General features: G+C 53.9%; 1 protein-coding gene across 6 annotated transcripts in view; it reads left to right on the top strand.

The window, feature by feature from the left end:
- The window catches only part of PEBP4 (phosphatidylethanolamine binding protein 4), a 225908-nt gene extending 209288 nt beyond the window's left edge, over window positions 1–16620 (top strand). For 4 of the 6 annotated variants that reach the window (XM_061427003.1, XM_061427007.1, XM_061427004.1 and 1 more), the window contains 3 exons: window positions 641–686; window positions 2939–3052; window positions 16326–16620. In XM_061427003.1, the coding sequence (XP_061282987.1) occupies window positions 641–686; window positions 2939–3052; window positions 16326–16480 (315 nt within the window). In that variant the 3' untranslated portion in view covers window positions 16481–16620. Of the gene's footprint in view, window positions 1–640; window positions 687–2938; window positions 3053–14786; window positions 14870–16325 lie in introns of all 6 variants that reach the window. The other 2 variants (XM_061427006.1, XM_061427008.1) reach the window with 2 other exon arrangements.

Genomic DNA, 16620 nt, shown 5'->3' with positions numbered 1-16620 from the left:
CCAGGATCACCTCATTATCTCACAGACACTGAGTGGAGGGGAGGGGGAAGGGAAAGGGAGCAAGGGAAGGGGGAAAACTGAGGCTGTCCCAGCCACCCAGCATGGTGGACTGAGTCCCCTCGAGCCTCAGAATCAGGCGGTCCAGCCTCCTCTGGCCCTCCCTTGCCCTGCTAGCTGCTCAGGCAGCCGTTGGCAGAGTATTCTGAAGGTCCCAAAGACAGCCTGAGAGGATGGGCAAGCAGTGAGCATGGTCAGCCCAGGCACTAGATTTAACAGGACCCACAGACCTAGAGGTGCATCCTGGGCTCAGCCTAGGAGCACGGAGGGTGAGGGGGGGATGTCTCTTCCGGAAGGATCCTCTCAGGCTCTCCATAGACCAGGGGGTCCGTGCCTTGCCAGCAGGTCATCCCCAACAATGTCTGTATCTGTCCTCTCTCGCAGACCCCCTGAGGCACCATTCTAAACCCCACAGCCTGTCCTAGCAGCATCCCCCAGGACAGTCAGACCGCTTCCTCCTTTCCCATCCTGCTCTCTCAGAGAGAAAGACAGAACTCAGCAGAGCCTACTGGGACTGAGTGGATGGTGTGGTCTTCCGCTGCCCTGGGAGTAACCCTTGCCCGTGCCTATCTCTTATTTTCAGGGCTCCGACATGAAGATAGGGAAGATTCAAGGCCAGGAGTTATCGCGTGAGTGACACCCTCCAGGGCCCCTCCCCCCAGCCAGGGCAATGACAAGCATCATAGCAATACAGCTTCACGATGTGGGAAGCACTGATCCCCGAGTTCACTTGGACGTTCTGATTTAATCTTCACAACTGTCCTTTAAGGTCACTGCCATCAACATCTCTTTTATAAAGAGGAGGAAACTGAGGCATAGACCCACCTGTCCCATGTCACACAACCAGTAAGAGATGGAGCCTACATTAACTTACAGGGCTTTTCTGAGACAGAACCCGGAACCAGAACTGCCCCCCAAAATGGGCTTGGTCCCCTCCCTGCTCTCTCCCAGCCCTACTATGCAGCTGCATGGACCTCCCTTTTCTCCAATCCCCTCTTCTTCCCACCCCCATCCTCACCACCAGCTCCCCTCCTCCCTTCCCTCTGGGATCCGCCAGCAAGAGCAGGCCCACCACTCAGCTTGAAGCAACTGCTCCAAGGATGAGCTGGCCCCTGGCAAAGGGTTGAGCAAGAAAAAAAAACAACTGAGTTTCATGGTTTGGTGAAGCAACACAGACTCGGGCACCAGCCAGGCCTGGATACAAAGCCCAGCTCCACCACTGACTGTCAACTCAGAGCCCCAGTTTCCTCATCTAGATAATAGCCATAATACCCGCCTTCCCGAGTCGTGATGAGGACTCCGGGGATGCGACAACCCACTCTAGTATCCCTGACTGGAGAATCCCATGGACAGAGAGGAACCTGGCAGGCTACAGTCCACGGGGTCACAGAGTCGGACACAACTGAGCGACTAACACTTGTGACTAGTGACATGGGAAAGCACCTAGCTGGGGCCTGGCCCCAAGATGCAGCTCAACAAATGTGTCCCATTGTCTTCCTCCTCGTGCCTCTCAGCTCTACTTTTGGAGGGAGAGTTTCTTCAGGAACACCCTAGTGAGAAGAGCTTCCATCTCCATCTCCCCCTAGGACAAATTCCCGGCTGCACAGAACCACTGAGATCCATCACTGGACAGCAGTATTTGTATAAAAAAAAGCGTCAATTTACCCACACGCACACACTGCAGAGCCCCTCCAAAATAGCCTGGGCACACATGCACCAGTTCCTGCAAAACCCACACCCACCCCAGTGTAGACCCTGGTTCACACAACTCACATGACTTCTGGCAGACCCTGGGTTCACACACACACACACACACACATCTGCTCTGCAATGTAAAAACCCAGGGAGGAATGAATAGTCAGGAATTCCCCTGGCTGCGAGCATGCCAGAGGCCGGAAGTGCACCAGGAGGAAAGCTTCCACCGCTCTGAGAAGCAAGTGATTCTTGTCTAACTGACAATCAGGAGAGGGAAGTGGCCATCATATGTCAATGCTCCATCCCACTAGCAGCATCCTTGCAAACACTCCATCCCCACCCACCCCTCAGAAGATGCTTGGTTCCTTGGAAAGAAAGATGAAGGGAGCAGAGGGGTGGGAAAGAGGCACCACACTCTTGGAAGGAGGCCCAGCTGGAACAGTCTGCAGAAGTCTGACCCGCAAAACCCCGAGGCCCTGCATAAACTTAGGGGAAGGATGAGAGATGTCCCCACTCCACATCTCCCCCTCAACAAACAGTGCCTCCCGCACAAAGAGCAAAAGGAGGGGAGATGGGCACTCTCCTCCGGAAGAGACTGAGTCAGCTCCCGGTGCCCCAAGCACCCAGATCCTACAGCTTCCATGATCAAACCTTTGAACCGAGTCCCACCCACCCCCGTAACCACTTCCAGATCCTCCGGATCCAGCCAAGAAATTTGCTTCTTTGGGGATTGAGTTCATAAGGAAATGCTGAGAAAATAAATAAAAATCCCCTGCCAAACACACTCGCAGAGGAAGATGGGGTTTCTCTTGAGGCAGGAAATCCATCAGGATAGACCAAAGCGGAAAGGGGACAACACCAAGACCCACTGGTCCGGAAAGGCCCAAGAGTCCAGCCAGCACCCAAGACCTTCAACCTGCCCACACCTCCTCCTCCCCCCACCACCCCAAACAATGCGCTTCTTAAATGAAGTGACTGAAGATGAGATTCTGCCCAAGATAAAGCCTGAAGGTCTGCAGTATGTGGACCTCCCCCCACCCACACACACACAGCTGGGACCCCAGGAGAGTCAGCGAGGACCATGAAAAGGACCAAGACTGACTCTTTGCCCCCTTCCCAGAGCAGCCAGGAGCCCCTGTGTACTGGGGCATATGGAGCCTACCCTCTCTCCTTTTTCTTCCCATAGCCTACCATCCTCCCTCCCCACCAGCACACAGTGGCTTACATCGCTACCAGTTCTTTGTCTATCTTCAGGAAGGAAGGACCATCTCTCTCTCTCCCAAAGAAAACAAAACTCGAGGTAAGACCTTCCCATTATTCAAAACTGGGGTGAATTCTGGGGTGGAAGTGAATGGTTCGAGTATTTGTGGGCAAGTAGGGACCTTAACTCTACCCATGAGCCTTAGGGTGTTAGTCGCTTAATCATGTCTGACTCTTTGCAACTCCATGAACTATAGCCTGCTAGTCTCCTCTGTCCATGGGATTCTCCAGGCAAGAATACTGGAGTGGGTTGCCATTCCCTTCTCCAAGGGATCTTCCCGACCCAGGGATCAAACCCGGGTCTCCTGACTTGCAGGCAGATTCTTTACCATCTGAGCCACCAGGGAAGTCCATGAGCCTTGGAGGCCAGAGTCAAAGGGTGTGGTGTCTCTTGAGAATAAACCGGGATGAATGTCCCAAAAGAGATGTTGACATCAGACATGGTCTCCCCCTAGAAGCCAGTTCCATCATCCCTGATGGAGGCTTTAGTTGGGTAGTTGGGTCTATAAGGCAGGGTCCCAAAGTGGGTAACTAGAGTCAGAGAAAGAAGCATCTCCTCCAGTAGCTTCAAATGGCATGTGCAGGCAGCTACCCCACAGCACTTCTGCATATAATTGTACCCAGTAATTGAGTCTGATCTGGGCGAGAGGGCCCTGGAATGCCATCCTGCCGGTCTGTCTTCATCGGTCCTTAATTGCTCTGTGCCATCTCAGTGGTGGGACAGAGACATCCCTGGCCATGCCCCCTCTTTGGCTTCTCTGAGCAGCCCTCCCAGCACTCTCCAGAGGACCCAGAACCCGCAGCACCCCAGTGGTTAACCCAGCCTGCATGGCCTTGGTCCTCCTACCACCAGAGCTGAGGCCCTGAAGGAGCTGGGGACACCTGGCTACTGAGATGCGATGTCACAGGTGACTCACCTGACCCTGTGAGGGCCACGCCACCCTCTCTGAACCTAAGATTTCTCTTCATGAATGTGGGAAATAATGTGATCCCTGTGCGTTGTATGTCTCACACCCCGTTTTAGGGAAGGGAAGAGAATGTGGAATGCACGAATGCCAACTTGGGAGGACAAAGGGCACATCCCCCAGGCTGACAGAGGGTGAGGGGGTGGGTGGGCGTCATCAGCCATTTCCTCTCACCCAGTGATCCTGACCAACCTCCACCCACTGGGAAGCCAGAGAAGGTATTGTCACAAGTCTGCCTCGGGCCTCAGAGGAGAGGAGGGGAGTGTGGAGCCCTTCAGATGTGCCGAGCAGGGTCCACCAATCACAGGTGGCTCCAGGCCGCCCTGGAAGTGGAGCTGGTACAACCTTTCTACCGGTGAACCTTCCCCAGATGCCCCGAGCGCCTCACCAATCTGTAAATCTATTCAAACAGCTTTGCCAGAGACATGGTTTCAAGTTTGGCTACAAAGAGAGAAGGGAAATAAAAATGTTTCTTGTCCAGACCAAGACCAGTTTCTCCAGTTCCCTAGGTCCCTGTCTCATCACGAAGCCCCTTCCACCAATCCTGGTACTGCGATTTTCCAGGGGGGCTGGAAACCAGCACCTCAGCCTACAATGTTTATGCGACATGGGAGTCGAATAAAGGAACACAGTGCCTTTGAGGTCCACATTAAACATCAGGGCCTCAATGCCAGTGCCCTGGACAGGATAACGCTCAGACAGTCCCCTGAAGGGGCCTCCAGCGGACCAAGTACTCTTCCAGGGTGAGAGAGGGATGGAGCCGGGAGAAACATTAGGTGATGCCCAGAGGAGCTGCGAAAGGGGCGAAGGAGGAGGACAGGTGCGCGCACCAAAGACCTCTGCCACCCCTTGCACAGCTTGTCCTCCAGAGCCATCGGTGCCTTTCCTATGACTGCAGCAGCAGGCAATGAAACTGCAAGCCCATTGGGCCTGAAACTCATTATTCGTCCCCTTTGGATCTTTGCCAAAGCCACGGTTTTTTGTGCACTCCCAGCAAAACCCTCCTTCCATCTCTGTGAAAACTTTGGAACCGGACTTGCCGCTGGGCAGAGTCCCTTTGGCTACCATATGCTGTTTTGTTTGCTGCCAGCAATGGAGACGGTAAAATTATTCTGGCAGATGAAAGTTTCCAGGTTCCAGTCCCATGGTGTGATGTCTTCCATGTGCCCTGTGCTAAGGTCTTTGGAGGGAACATGATCCAGGGCACAGGGAAAAATCCCTGCCCTCAAGGGGCTTACAATCTCCTTTGGAAACACTCAAATAACAATGCAGAGCAGTGTATAATTAAGCACTTAATTGTGTGTTTCTGGCTGGAAGGACAACGGGAGCTCCAGTGGACTTAGGGACAGTCCTGTCCCTTTCCAGTTTCCCTTTCCCTCCAGGATGACACACCTTCTTCAGCTGGGAAGAGTGAAAAGTATTTTACTGCAGGGTGAGGAAACATTGATTTCTAGTCTACCTAGTGATTTGACGTCTCAGCAGGTCAGCTAATGTCTCTGGGCCGTGATTTCCTCCTCTAGAAAACAAAGAGTTGGATCTTCAGGTCCACAGTGTCCTGAGGCCACTTGGAGGAGGCCGAGTGTAGGCTGGCCCTGGAGAAGGAAGAGATTCGAATCCTTGAGTGAAGGGGGAAAGGGTGCTCTGGACTGGGGAAACTGCAGAGGCAAAGCTTATTTTTAAAAGTGAGAAGGGCTTCCCTGGTGGTCCAGTGGTTGGGAATCCGCCTGCCAGCGCGGACACAGGTTTGATCCCTGGTCCGGGAATATCCCACATACCATGGAACAACTAACCCAGGAGCCACAACTACTGAAGCCCGTGTGCCCTAGAGCAACAAGATGCTGGATCTTATTGTACTCCACAGCAAGAAGAGCCACCACAGTGAGAAGTCCACTCCCCACAACTAGAGAAAAGCCTGAGCTGCAACAAAGACCCAGCACAGCCAAAAATAAATAAATAAATTTTTAAAAAAAATATAAAAAGTGAGGAGGCCCCCTGTGATGGTGATGAAAGGAGAAAGTGGGAGGTCATGGAGGTTCTCCAAAGCCCAGCACAGGCATGACTTTGGTGGGGGCCCTAGAGAACTACTGGAGATTGCCCATGTGAAGAGTAACACACAAAAGCCACTCTTTAGAGAAAACTGCACCAGAGTGGTGGGCAGCACAGACTAGAATGAGAGGACAGGAGGCCATTGGGGGCCTAGGGGTGTGTGGCATGGATGAGCCCAGGGCTGACTGCAAAAGCAGAAGCTGCTTGTGTGCATTTCCCAAGGCCAGGCAGTCTCTAACATTCGCACAGTGCCAGAGGGTCTCTGGGCACTCAAGCTGGACCAGCCCTCAGGAGTCCAGGACAAGAGGCCTTGCCCATGAGCACAGGCCCTGGGGCTTACTTTGATCTAGTTTTCTTTCCATGGAGGGAGGTGGGGAGTCCCAGGGTATGTGTGCCATAGCCAACCCTGGTCAAGTGACCCCTGGATGAACTGACAGGAACAGCATCCAGAGGCTGGAGGGGAGAGGTCAGTATGCAAGAGCCCATGTAGAAGGGTATCCACGGAAGATGGTTAACTTGACTCAGTCCTTTGGGGTTGCTCCTTATGCTGGAACTTAGCTGTGAATGACAAGATTCAATGAGAATGAAGCATGAGATTATTCTCCATGAACTTATATGACTGTTTTGGGGGTCAGGATTGATGGGGGAGGTGGCATTGTTCAGGGTCAGGGGCCCAACCCTCTCCAGGATTCCTCTTTGTCCTGTGACTCCAGGATGACATACGAGGGGTCAACAGATGGGAGATCTCAACATCCAAATGCTCACTGTCCGACCCTGGACAAACCACCTCACCTCCCTGGGCCTCAGTATCTCCATTATCAAGATAAGGAGTTAGTCTAGCTGGTCTACCCCAGAATGACCCTCAACAGATTTGCTTCTGGTTCATGGAACTCTCCCACCTGCCAGTTTCACCACACAAATCTGGGTGCGACTCCCGCCACCGCCAGTCCTGTAGGCTTCTGGGCAGAGGCCTTTTATCAGATCCAGGGCCACCGGGGCCACTGCTGGAAGAGGATCTGGGCCCACCTCGCTTCTAGTCGGTGAAGTCCTGCCTTTCCACAGCTCCCTCCTCCCTGTGCCACTTTCCACATCATGATTCAGCAGTGCCTTCTGCATCCATTCAGGTGACGCTTGGTGTCAAGTGTGTTTGAGGCCCCATTCTGGGTGCCGTGGGTACAGAAGTACATCCCTGCTGCTGCGGATGTGTGGAGTAACCTGGCGAATCTCTGCAGACACTAGGAGCTCACAGAGAGAGTGGAGGGAGACAGTCACATCGCTTAATCATGTTGTTGTTGTTCATTCGCTAAGTCATGTCTGACATTTTTACGACCCCATAGATGTAGCCCGCCAGGCTCCTCCATCCACGGGTTCTCAAGGCAAGAATACTGGAGTGGGTTGCCATGTGACCACACCCTAAATGGAGGAGAATGCTGAGGCTGATGGAGCCTGAACTGGTGCCCTCTGACAAGGGCTGACCCAGTTTCACTGACATTTGTCCCAAAGGCCACACCTCACCTTTTCAGATTTGGAACTGGCCTTATCTTGGGTCTATAAGACACAGGACTTGCCCCCTTGGCTTCCCAGTTTAGCTCCCCTCCCCCAGGTCTAATCTCCAACCCCCGCCCCTCCCCATCCTCTTCACCCAAAGCCTAGAATCCGGTCTCTGGGTTCATCTGGGTTTCATGATGGTTTCTCTGCACATGGTCTTCATGGCAGCCTTGGATTTGGCCCTAGACTTCCAGATACTAGAGGAACCAACCAAATGCTTTGAGGGGCCTTGTCTGCAGAGGGCCCACACTCGATACCTTGTTTCACACCCTTTTGGACCACACGCTGCCAGAACACCCTTTAACCCCTGCTTCTTCATTCATGTCCACCTGCCCACCAGCTCACCCAGCAATGGATTTGCCTCTGCCTGCCAATCTGGGCAGAACGTTTCCCCTCTTCCCCCACAGCAGGACTGCCTTTAAACTTTCAGGACACTAGTCCATGGCGCTTCTCTAAGTCCCCCCAAGGGCCCATCTTCTCTCAGTCAGTGAGAAGTCCACCCCTGTCAGTGCCTCCCCTGCCCTCTCCTGCTCCTACTGCACGCTCACATGTGCACAAAACACCTAGTTTTATGTCCTCAGTCACCTGCTTTTCTCTCTTCTGTATTTTTTACATTTTCCTCTTGCCGGCTCCCACTTCCACCACTCTTAAGAGCCCCTTGGACTGCAAAGATCAAACAAGTCAATAATAAAGGAAATCAACCTGAATATTCATTGGAAGGACTGTTGCTGAAGCTCCAATACTTGGGCCACCTGATGCAAAGAGCTGACTCATTGGAAAAAACCCCCGATGCTAGGAAAGATTGAAGGCAAAAGGAGAAGGGGGCAACTGAGGATGAGATGACTGGATGGCATCACCAAGTCAATGGGCATGAATTTGAGTAAACTCCAGAAGATAGTGGAGAACAGGGAGGCCTGGTGTGCTGCAGTCCATGGGGTCTGCAACAAAAAGTCAGACACGACTGAGCAACTGAACAGCAACAACGTCCACCACAAGACTCTCTAGTCTCTTCCTTGAAGAAAGAGCTCAGGTCTGTCCTACATTCCCTTTTTGCCACCTGTCCCTGGGCGCAGCCCACTGTGAACTTTGAATCAATGAGTGTGTTTGTATAGCAGACAAACCCACAGATAACCATTCACACACACACACACACACAGAGGGATCTGCACATTTTCACACCCCCACGTTCACAAACACACCTCACGTTCAACTTCCTTTAACATCTGCTAAGACAGCTGCTTCTGTGAGCACTGTGCCCACAAATGACCATTTCGGTGCCCACACCCACCCTGTCCCAGCCTCTCTATCAGCCTGCCCTGCCCCTCCCCCACCACCCAACCATGTGGAGTGGGCAGCACAGTAACCACATGCCCCCTACCAACCCCGGGGCAGAGGAGGAAATCAGGGCCCAGAATGGTGAGTGGCTTGCTTGACTAAGAATCTGCAGTTCATAGCAAGATCATTTTCTTCTGCTTTCTGGGCCAAGGGTCTTGGCAACAGTTCACCCACATTCCATCTCCCCTGACCCAGACCACCAGACTTCTGGGCCCTAGTGTGGGGTCTGAGAGGGAGCAAGGCCGTCCATTGCCCTGGGTGTCTTGGTGATGCCCCCACACACCCCTCCTCTGGAGGAAGGCTGCAACCCGGCACCACGTGGAGACTTAAGCTCTAGGAGCTGTGGTCTGTGCCCTGCCACACCTTAGGCACCTTGCCCAGGGGTGCCACAAGCTGGCCTCACATGCCTCAGGGTGAGCTGGGGAATCCCCTCTGCCACAGCTGGCTCCTCAAGCCTCTCCAGGCCCAGAATTGTGCTGCGGCACCATGGGGACTAACAGGCCATGCCAGGCTGGGTCTGCCTGACCACGGAAGCCTGGGGGATCTGCAGGGAGACTTCTTGCAGAACAGGGTGGGAGGAGCAGAAGAGGGTCCCTGGGCTCCAGACCAGACAGCCAGAATCTTGCTCCCCAGCACCACAGGCGGCTGAATGGAGCCGCCTCTGGGTGAGCCACCCACCCACAGGGGTCAGAGAGGAGGGACGGGCAGAGACTTGCCACACCGTGGGGTTTAAGTCTTGCTTGTGGCATCTGAAGGCCTGTGGAGTTCTGTGGGTGAGTGAGGTAAGGGCGCTGTGGGGAAATGTTTGAAAGCCCGGGCCAAGGGCACAAAGGCAGCGTCCACAGTAGGCAGCATCCATGGTGAGGGCCCGAGGCTGGTAGGGGATCCACCAGGCCTGGTGGCAACGAGGGGAGACCTAGTGCAAGCCAGGTAGCAGCGAAGGGAGTGCTGCCTGGAGAGCAGCCCAAATGCACAGACAGACACAAACACACACAACCCACTGCAAAACAGCCCCTCCCCGCCCCCCATGACCTCCCATGGTGGTTCACCTGGCCAGGCCCCAGGAGCCCGGGGGCCCAGCCCCTGAGTCACTGTGTGGGCTTGTGTCAGGCAGCCCTCTTCTGCCTCCAAAGGGCCCCACCCACCTGGCAGAGCGGGTAGGACTCGGGGCCTGGCAGCGGCCCAGGTGAGGCCATGCTGGGCAACTCTCAGACAGGCGCCCTGGCTCGGAACCACCTGCCACCGCCACAGGCCCCAGGCACCCTCTTCCAGAACACACCCCAGTCAAGCCCAGCGTCAGCCATCCCAAGCTGTACTGAACAGATCATCCGGAAACCGCAGATAATCCCCAACTTTCACCCAGAACTCCAGTCAGCCGTCCATCACCACTACCAAGTACTGTAATTGATAACTGGGGGCTCAGTGGACAATTTGGAGTCTCCCCTCTTCTCATTCCCTTACCCACACCTACCTGCCACCCCCAAATGCACGATGGAGGGAGGAGCCTGGTGATCCACTTACTGGGTAATTAGGAATCGCACTTCCGCTCGCCAGCTCTCGGGGGTTCTCCTCTCTACCTTGGAAAACCCCCTTGACATCCCCACCCTCTCACTCCCGCCAAAGTCATAGTGGTCCCCTCTGCCCTGAGCCTCTCAAGTCAGCAGGATCAGCTACTCAGCAAATATTCTCCAGGAGTAATTGGATGTGATGGAACGAGGGCTTTTCAGCTCCCAAGTGGAAGTCTCTGGATGTCATTTAACGGCACAAAAAAATAAAAGGCTCAGGCCTCCCGCCCACCACCGCCAGGACATCATTAATCTCATCAGAAAGGCATCAGCACTCCCCTCACGGCAGCCAGCCCCACGCAGAGCCAGACAAATTACAGACCTGAGCCGGGCACTCAGTGGGACGCTTATTAGGCTGGTGTTCAATTTTTGTCTTTCCTTCAGGGCCACTGTCCCCTGACAGGAAAGCACTTGTGTCCCTGAGCAAAGGGAGGGCAGCCAGAGGCTGGGGAATAGGGTGGCTGCCTCAGTTCAACGCAGCTCACCGGCCTGGGGTGATAGGGCGTCTCTGAGCCAGGCACCACGAGGTCATGAGTCCCAGCAGAAGCTAAGGGGGGCCCATGCCAAGGTTTAGATCCCTGTCCCTTTCCCCAGCCAATCTGAATGGGTGTTTCCTTCCCAGAGAGAGGGGAACACCTGAGGGTCCACTGAGGACCAAATGACAAGGCAGGTGGGAGCAAGGACACACAGGGAGTGCTGCTTCATGCTATAGGGAAGTCTAAAGAGTGAGTCTGGTGGAGAACTCCAGGACCACTGTGGGGGATGGGAACTCGTCTCCTGGGGCTGCACACTGTGCAGTGGAGAGACCATCCCACAAAGGCCTAGCTTGTTATTAGTCCAACGGTTTTTTTTGTTTGGTTGGTTTTGTTTCATTTTTTAAAGCAGTTTCTTTTCTTTCTTTTAAATTTTGGCTGTGCTGAGCCTTCCTGCGGCGTGTGGGCTTTCTCTACTTGTGGCACCTGGGCTCAGTAGTTGTGGCACGGGCTTATCGCCCCTCTGCACATGGGATCCTAGTTCCCCGACCAGGGACGGTACCTGAGTCCCCCTGCGTTGGCAGGTGGATTCCTAACTGCTGGGCCAACAGGGAAGTCCCTAATATAGTGTTGATCATCCTGTTATAAAGTTGTCAAGGGCAGGAGTGAGGCCTGGATCAAGTAACCCTCCACACTCCTGGCAGCCCCTAGAAGCAGCTGTCAGTGTTAGGGGGCGCCTGGATCCCAGGGTCTGAGATTCCCTTCAGCTCAGAGTTTCTGAATTCTGGCCCAGGTGCTGTCTACCCAGTTCTCCCAAATCCTGGTGGGTGGGTGTTACTAAACTAGTGTAGCTTTACTTTCTCAGTCTCTTGCATTAGTGCTCAGCCACTCAGTCCTGTACAGCTCTTTGTAACCCATGTATCGCAGCCCACCAGGCTCCTCTGTCCATGGGATTTCCCAGGCAAGAAAACTGGAGTGGGTTGCCATTTTCTTCTCCAGGGGTTCTTCCCAACCCAGGGATCAAACCCAGGTCTCCTGCATTGGCAGGCAGATGCTTTACCACTGAACCATGTGCCTCTTAAACCCTGACAGGCTGGATGGTGGCAGGGGTGGGGGAGGGTCCATTCCATGTGATGAACTACTCCCAAGCAGTGAGTGGTAAGCCAGTCCCACAGATCTGGAAAGCTGGGAGTGGAGAGATGGACAGTCAAGACCTGCCTCAGGGCCATTCCCAAACATTCCAGCCTTGCCATTCCGAAGACTCAAATTCATGGGATGAGTCTCTGAAGCTTGTCTCCCAATTGTTGAAGACAAGGGTCACTCACCCCCTCCCAGTGTTTGGTAGAGAGGCTCAGAACACCCCCTCCCCATGGCTTGAGATGAGATGACCTAACTCTCCCCGCTCCCCACCTCCCAGCCCAGGTCTGGAACATCTCTAAGGTCTATTATTGTTGAGTTGGTAAGTTGATAAAGTTGTGTCCAACTCTTTCCAAACCATGGACTATATTATAGCTTGTCAGGCTCCTCTGTCCATGGAATTCTCCAGACAAGAATACTGGAGTGGATTGCCATTCCCTTCTTCAAGGGATCTTCCCAACCCAGAGATCAAATCTGGGTCTCCTGCATCAGCAGGCAGATTCTTTACTACTGGACCACCAGGGAAGCCCAACATTTAACATATCTCATAGCTAACATCTTTCCCGTCAGCACCACCCAATAAGTGAGCAAACGGCCTCTGTGTGTAGTTGTGCTGGATCAGAACAGCACTCCCTAGGGTTGTGCAGGGACCACCCTGCACACACTCTGCCACAGCCCCGTCCTGAGGAGACCAGGGACCCCTGGGTTCCAGCCATTGGTTCAGGAGCCGCCCTCCTCCTTTCTCCCTGCAGCCGGAGGCCTCGCGCCACAGAGACCTGAGAAGTGCACTGGCCAGTCCTGTCGGCTTCCCAGGCAGAGCTGGTCCAGGGTAGGTCCGGGCACAAGGGGCGTGGCCTGAGCCAGCCGGCTGCCCGCCCCTCCCTGCAGGGCAGCCCTCCGGAGCTACTACCACGCAGGATGGGGCTTTCCTCCGGGGCAGCAACCACAGAAGCCACAGCCTCCCAGCTCCTCACACAACCCAGAGGGCCTGACTCACCCCTCTTCCTTCTAGAACTTGCACAGGGTCAGTTCCTCTCGCCTTCTGTGGCAGGAAACGGAGGTGTAAGGAGTCACAGCCAAGCCAGGGGAGGAGGCCACCAAGGCTAGCAGCCCGGCACTGGGTGCCTCTGCCGAGGGATGCGCCTGGTTTGAGAAGCTGCCCAAGAAACCCGAGAACCCCAGGGATATCGGCAATGGGACCCGGAAGGCGCACCTCTGCCCCAAACTCCATCAAGAGAGCAGACTGCTGGGAGAGCTGAGCAAGGTCTCCCTGGGAGCAGGGGGATTTCTTTCTGCCAACTTGCCCTGATCTTGTGATGAGTTTCAATTCCTTCCCTGCCACGGGTTTCCTTCCTGCCGTGCTCTGTGGGGAAGGTCCCCTTGTCTCCGTGCCAGCCACACACCAGTTCACCCATGACCCTTTCCCTGGCGCATACATAGTACGTGTACATATACACTCCTTCTCAGGGTCGTGATAACTACAGTTCTTTTCCAGCCAGCCCAGCTCCCTTGGGGCAGAGGCCACAGACAGGCGAGTACCTGCTCTCTCCTCGTTCCCTCCCTCCCATCCTAGTGGAAAGCAGCTCCCCACCCCCTCCCCCCAACCCCCAGCAGTGGGCCTTCATCTCAGGCCACTGCCCGACCCCCTCAAAAAGAAGTCCTGAAACTAGAAAACTAGAAAACCTGTTTTCTAGCCCTCAAAGGCCCAATTTGAATGCACACAGAGCCAGATAAGACTTGAGGGAACCTATGGTGGCCCTTCTCCTGAAGTGTGTGTGTTAGTCGCTCAGTCATGTCCAGCTCTTTGCAAACCCGTGGACTGTAGGCCACCAGACTCCTCTGTCCATGGGATTCTCCAGGCAAGAATACTGGAGTGGGTTGCCATTCCCTTCTCCAAGGGATCTTCCTGACCAAGGAATTAAATCCAGGTCTCCTGCATCGGCATGCTGATTCTTCACCATCTAAGCCACTAGGGAAGCCCTCCTTTCCCCCATCCATTCCCCTAAAAGCTTTTTCACCAAATCTGGTCCTATGACCCCATTATCCCATCTGTGCATTGAGAATAAAAACAGTCTTCTCCCCTTGTGGGGCTTCCCTGATAGCTCAGTTGGTAAAGACTCCACCTGCAATGTAGGAGACCCTGGTTTGATTCCTGGGTCAGGAAGAACCGCTGGAGAAGTGATAGGCTACCCACTCCAGTTTTCTTGAGCTTCCCTTGTGGCTCAGCTGGCAAAAAATCCGCCTGTAATGAGGGAGACCTGGGTTCGATCCCTGGGTTGGGAAGATCCCCTGGAGAAGGGAAAGGGTACCCATTCCAGTATTCTGGCCTGGAGAATTCCAGTATTCTGTGTTGCAAAGAGTCAGATACGACTGAGCGACTTTCAATTTCACTTTTACTCTTCTTTCCTCATGGGGATTAAATGAGTATGTGTGGAGTTCCTAGAATTGTGCCTAGCACATAGGAAGCACTATATTGGTGTTCTTGCTATTACTTTTTACTTGGCTGCACCAGGTCTTAGTTTCGACATGTGGGATCTTAGTTCCCTGACCAGGGATGGAGCCCAGGCCCCCAGCATTGAGAGCGCCAAGTCTTAGCTACAGGACCGTCATGGAAGTCCCCATGTTATTGGTATTATTTCCAAATCATTGTTTTATTTGGATTAAAAATTGTCTTCTCCTTGAGAACATCTTTGAAATGCCAACAGCTGGCAGGTGGCAGGTGGCAGAGAGAGGGGACTTGCTTTCTTCATTGCTGAAAATGGAGGTGGATGCAGTCGAAGGGCCACAGGTGGGTGAAGGGGCGGCTCAGGGAGGAATTCTAGGCTGTCAGCCCCCCAACTCATCCTCCTGGTGTGTTAGAGGTCTCCATTAGTTCAGGCTGTATCAGCCACTGTCTAGCCCTGCTCCAGGCAGGGTCTACCTACAGTAATTCCTCTAGCCAGGAAAGGCTGCTAGATTGGGGGTGGGAGAGGGGGTGGGGAGAAGCAGGGGGGCAGGGATAAATAAATATTGGGTTGGCCAGAAAAGTTCGTTCAGGTTTTCTGTATGAGCATATGGAAAAACCAAAACGAACTTTTCGGGCAACCCAATAAATACATTAAATAGGTAAGTAAATGTGTGATCAGTCATGTCCAACTCTCTGCAACTGTATGGACTATAGCCCACCAGGCTCCTCTGTCCTTATAGGATGCTCAATTCAGTTTGAGTTTCAGATAAACAAGGAATAATTTGTTAGTATAAGTCTGGGCCACACAATATGTGGGATGCACTTGCACTAACAGAGGATTCGTTGTTCCTCTGAAATTCAAATAGAACTGGGCAACCTGTATTTTATCTGGCAACCATCCACCAAGGGTGCCTGAGGCCCGGGGTTTGGGAAACAAGAGTATGGGAATATGCCGCTGACCACTTCCGTAAGCCCCTCCCCTGTGCCTGGGGCCTTGCCCTCCTTGCCCTGCTGCTAGGCCTGTTCACACTTGCTCTAAAAGATGCACCTCCTTCCCCCCACAGCCCCGTGTTCTCTCCCCCTGGAGAAGGTCCCCTCTGACCTGGGCACCCACTGGACTTCCCCAGGGTCCAGGCTGGGATGTCTCGTCCACTCTCCACTCCCCTTCAGGATCTAGGTCCTCAGGGCATGGAGAAGCAGCCTGGCCATGTGCCTTGCCTTTTATCTGTGTCACCGCCGGGGAAGGAACCCTGTCGCACGAGGTCTCTTGGGACTGGGGAGGAGGTGGCCGGGCTGGCATCTGGAGAAGAGATTGGAAGAAATGGCACAGACATTTCTGCCAATCCTAGCCTTGGCAACGGGGGTGACCAGGTATGAAGAAAAGCAGCATTCAGACCACAGTCACGAGGTCAGGGGAACTTGCAGGAAAAGATGGGTGGGAGGCAGAAGTGGGTAGCCCACCTGACCAGGCATTTCCTTTCTGCACACGATGGGAAGGCAGAGTTGTGCCAAATAAAGGCCTGAAGAAAGAGATTAAAGGCCATCCTTGACTCAGTCAAGACTCTTGGTCCCCACTGTCCTCTGGGAAGTATCCTTTCCAGATGCTGCTGATGTCCAGGGCTTCCCCTGCAGCCAGGAGCCAGCAGGCACCCCAGACACCTCCTGCCTTCAGACCAAGGGCCAGGGTCACCACCTGCTATCTCTATTCCCCAGAGCCGGCCTCCCTCTCAGGCCCCTGCCAGTTCTCAAGTCCACAGTTCTGTCTCATCACCTCCCTGTGGTCTGTTTGTCCTTCCAGGCTCTTGGAAAATGGACAAATTTCTGAGCCACTTCCACCTGACCGAACCTGAAGCCAGCACCCAATTCATGACCCAATATTACCTGGATGGGCTAAGTCGCCAGAACCCGGGAGTAGTAAGCAATGAGACCACGGACAAACCTGAACCGAAATAACTGCCCGCCAGACCTCAAGCTCCACACTGCCAGTGTGTCCACAGCACGCACCACCCATGGTCTGGGTATGGACTCCCCCCCTCCGGGTATGGAACCCCCTTTCTCTTCCAAATTAAAAAAAAAAATCATCTAGGGCTTAA

The sequence above is a fragment of the Bos javanicus genome, chromosome 8 (assembly GCF_032452875.1).
Source record: "Bos javanicus breed banteng chromosome 8, ARS-OSU_banteng_1.0, whole genome shotgun sequence".
NCBI classification, from domain to species: domain Eukaryota; kingdom Metazoa; phylum Chordata; class Mammalia; order Artiodactyla; family Bovidae; genus Bos; species Bos javanicus.
The sequence above is the reverse complement of the archived record's forward strand: the minus strand, read 5'-3'. Positions and strand labels throughout refer to the sequence as shown.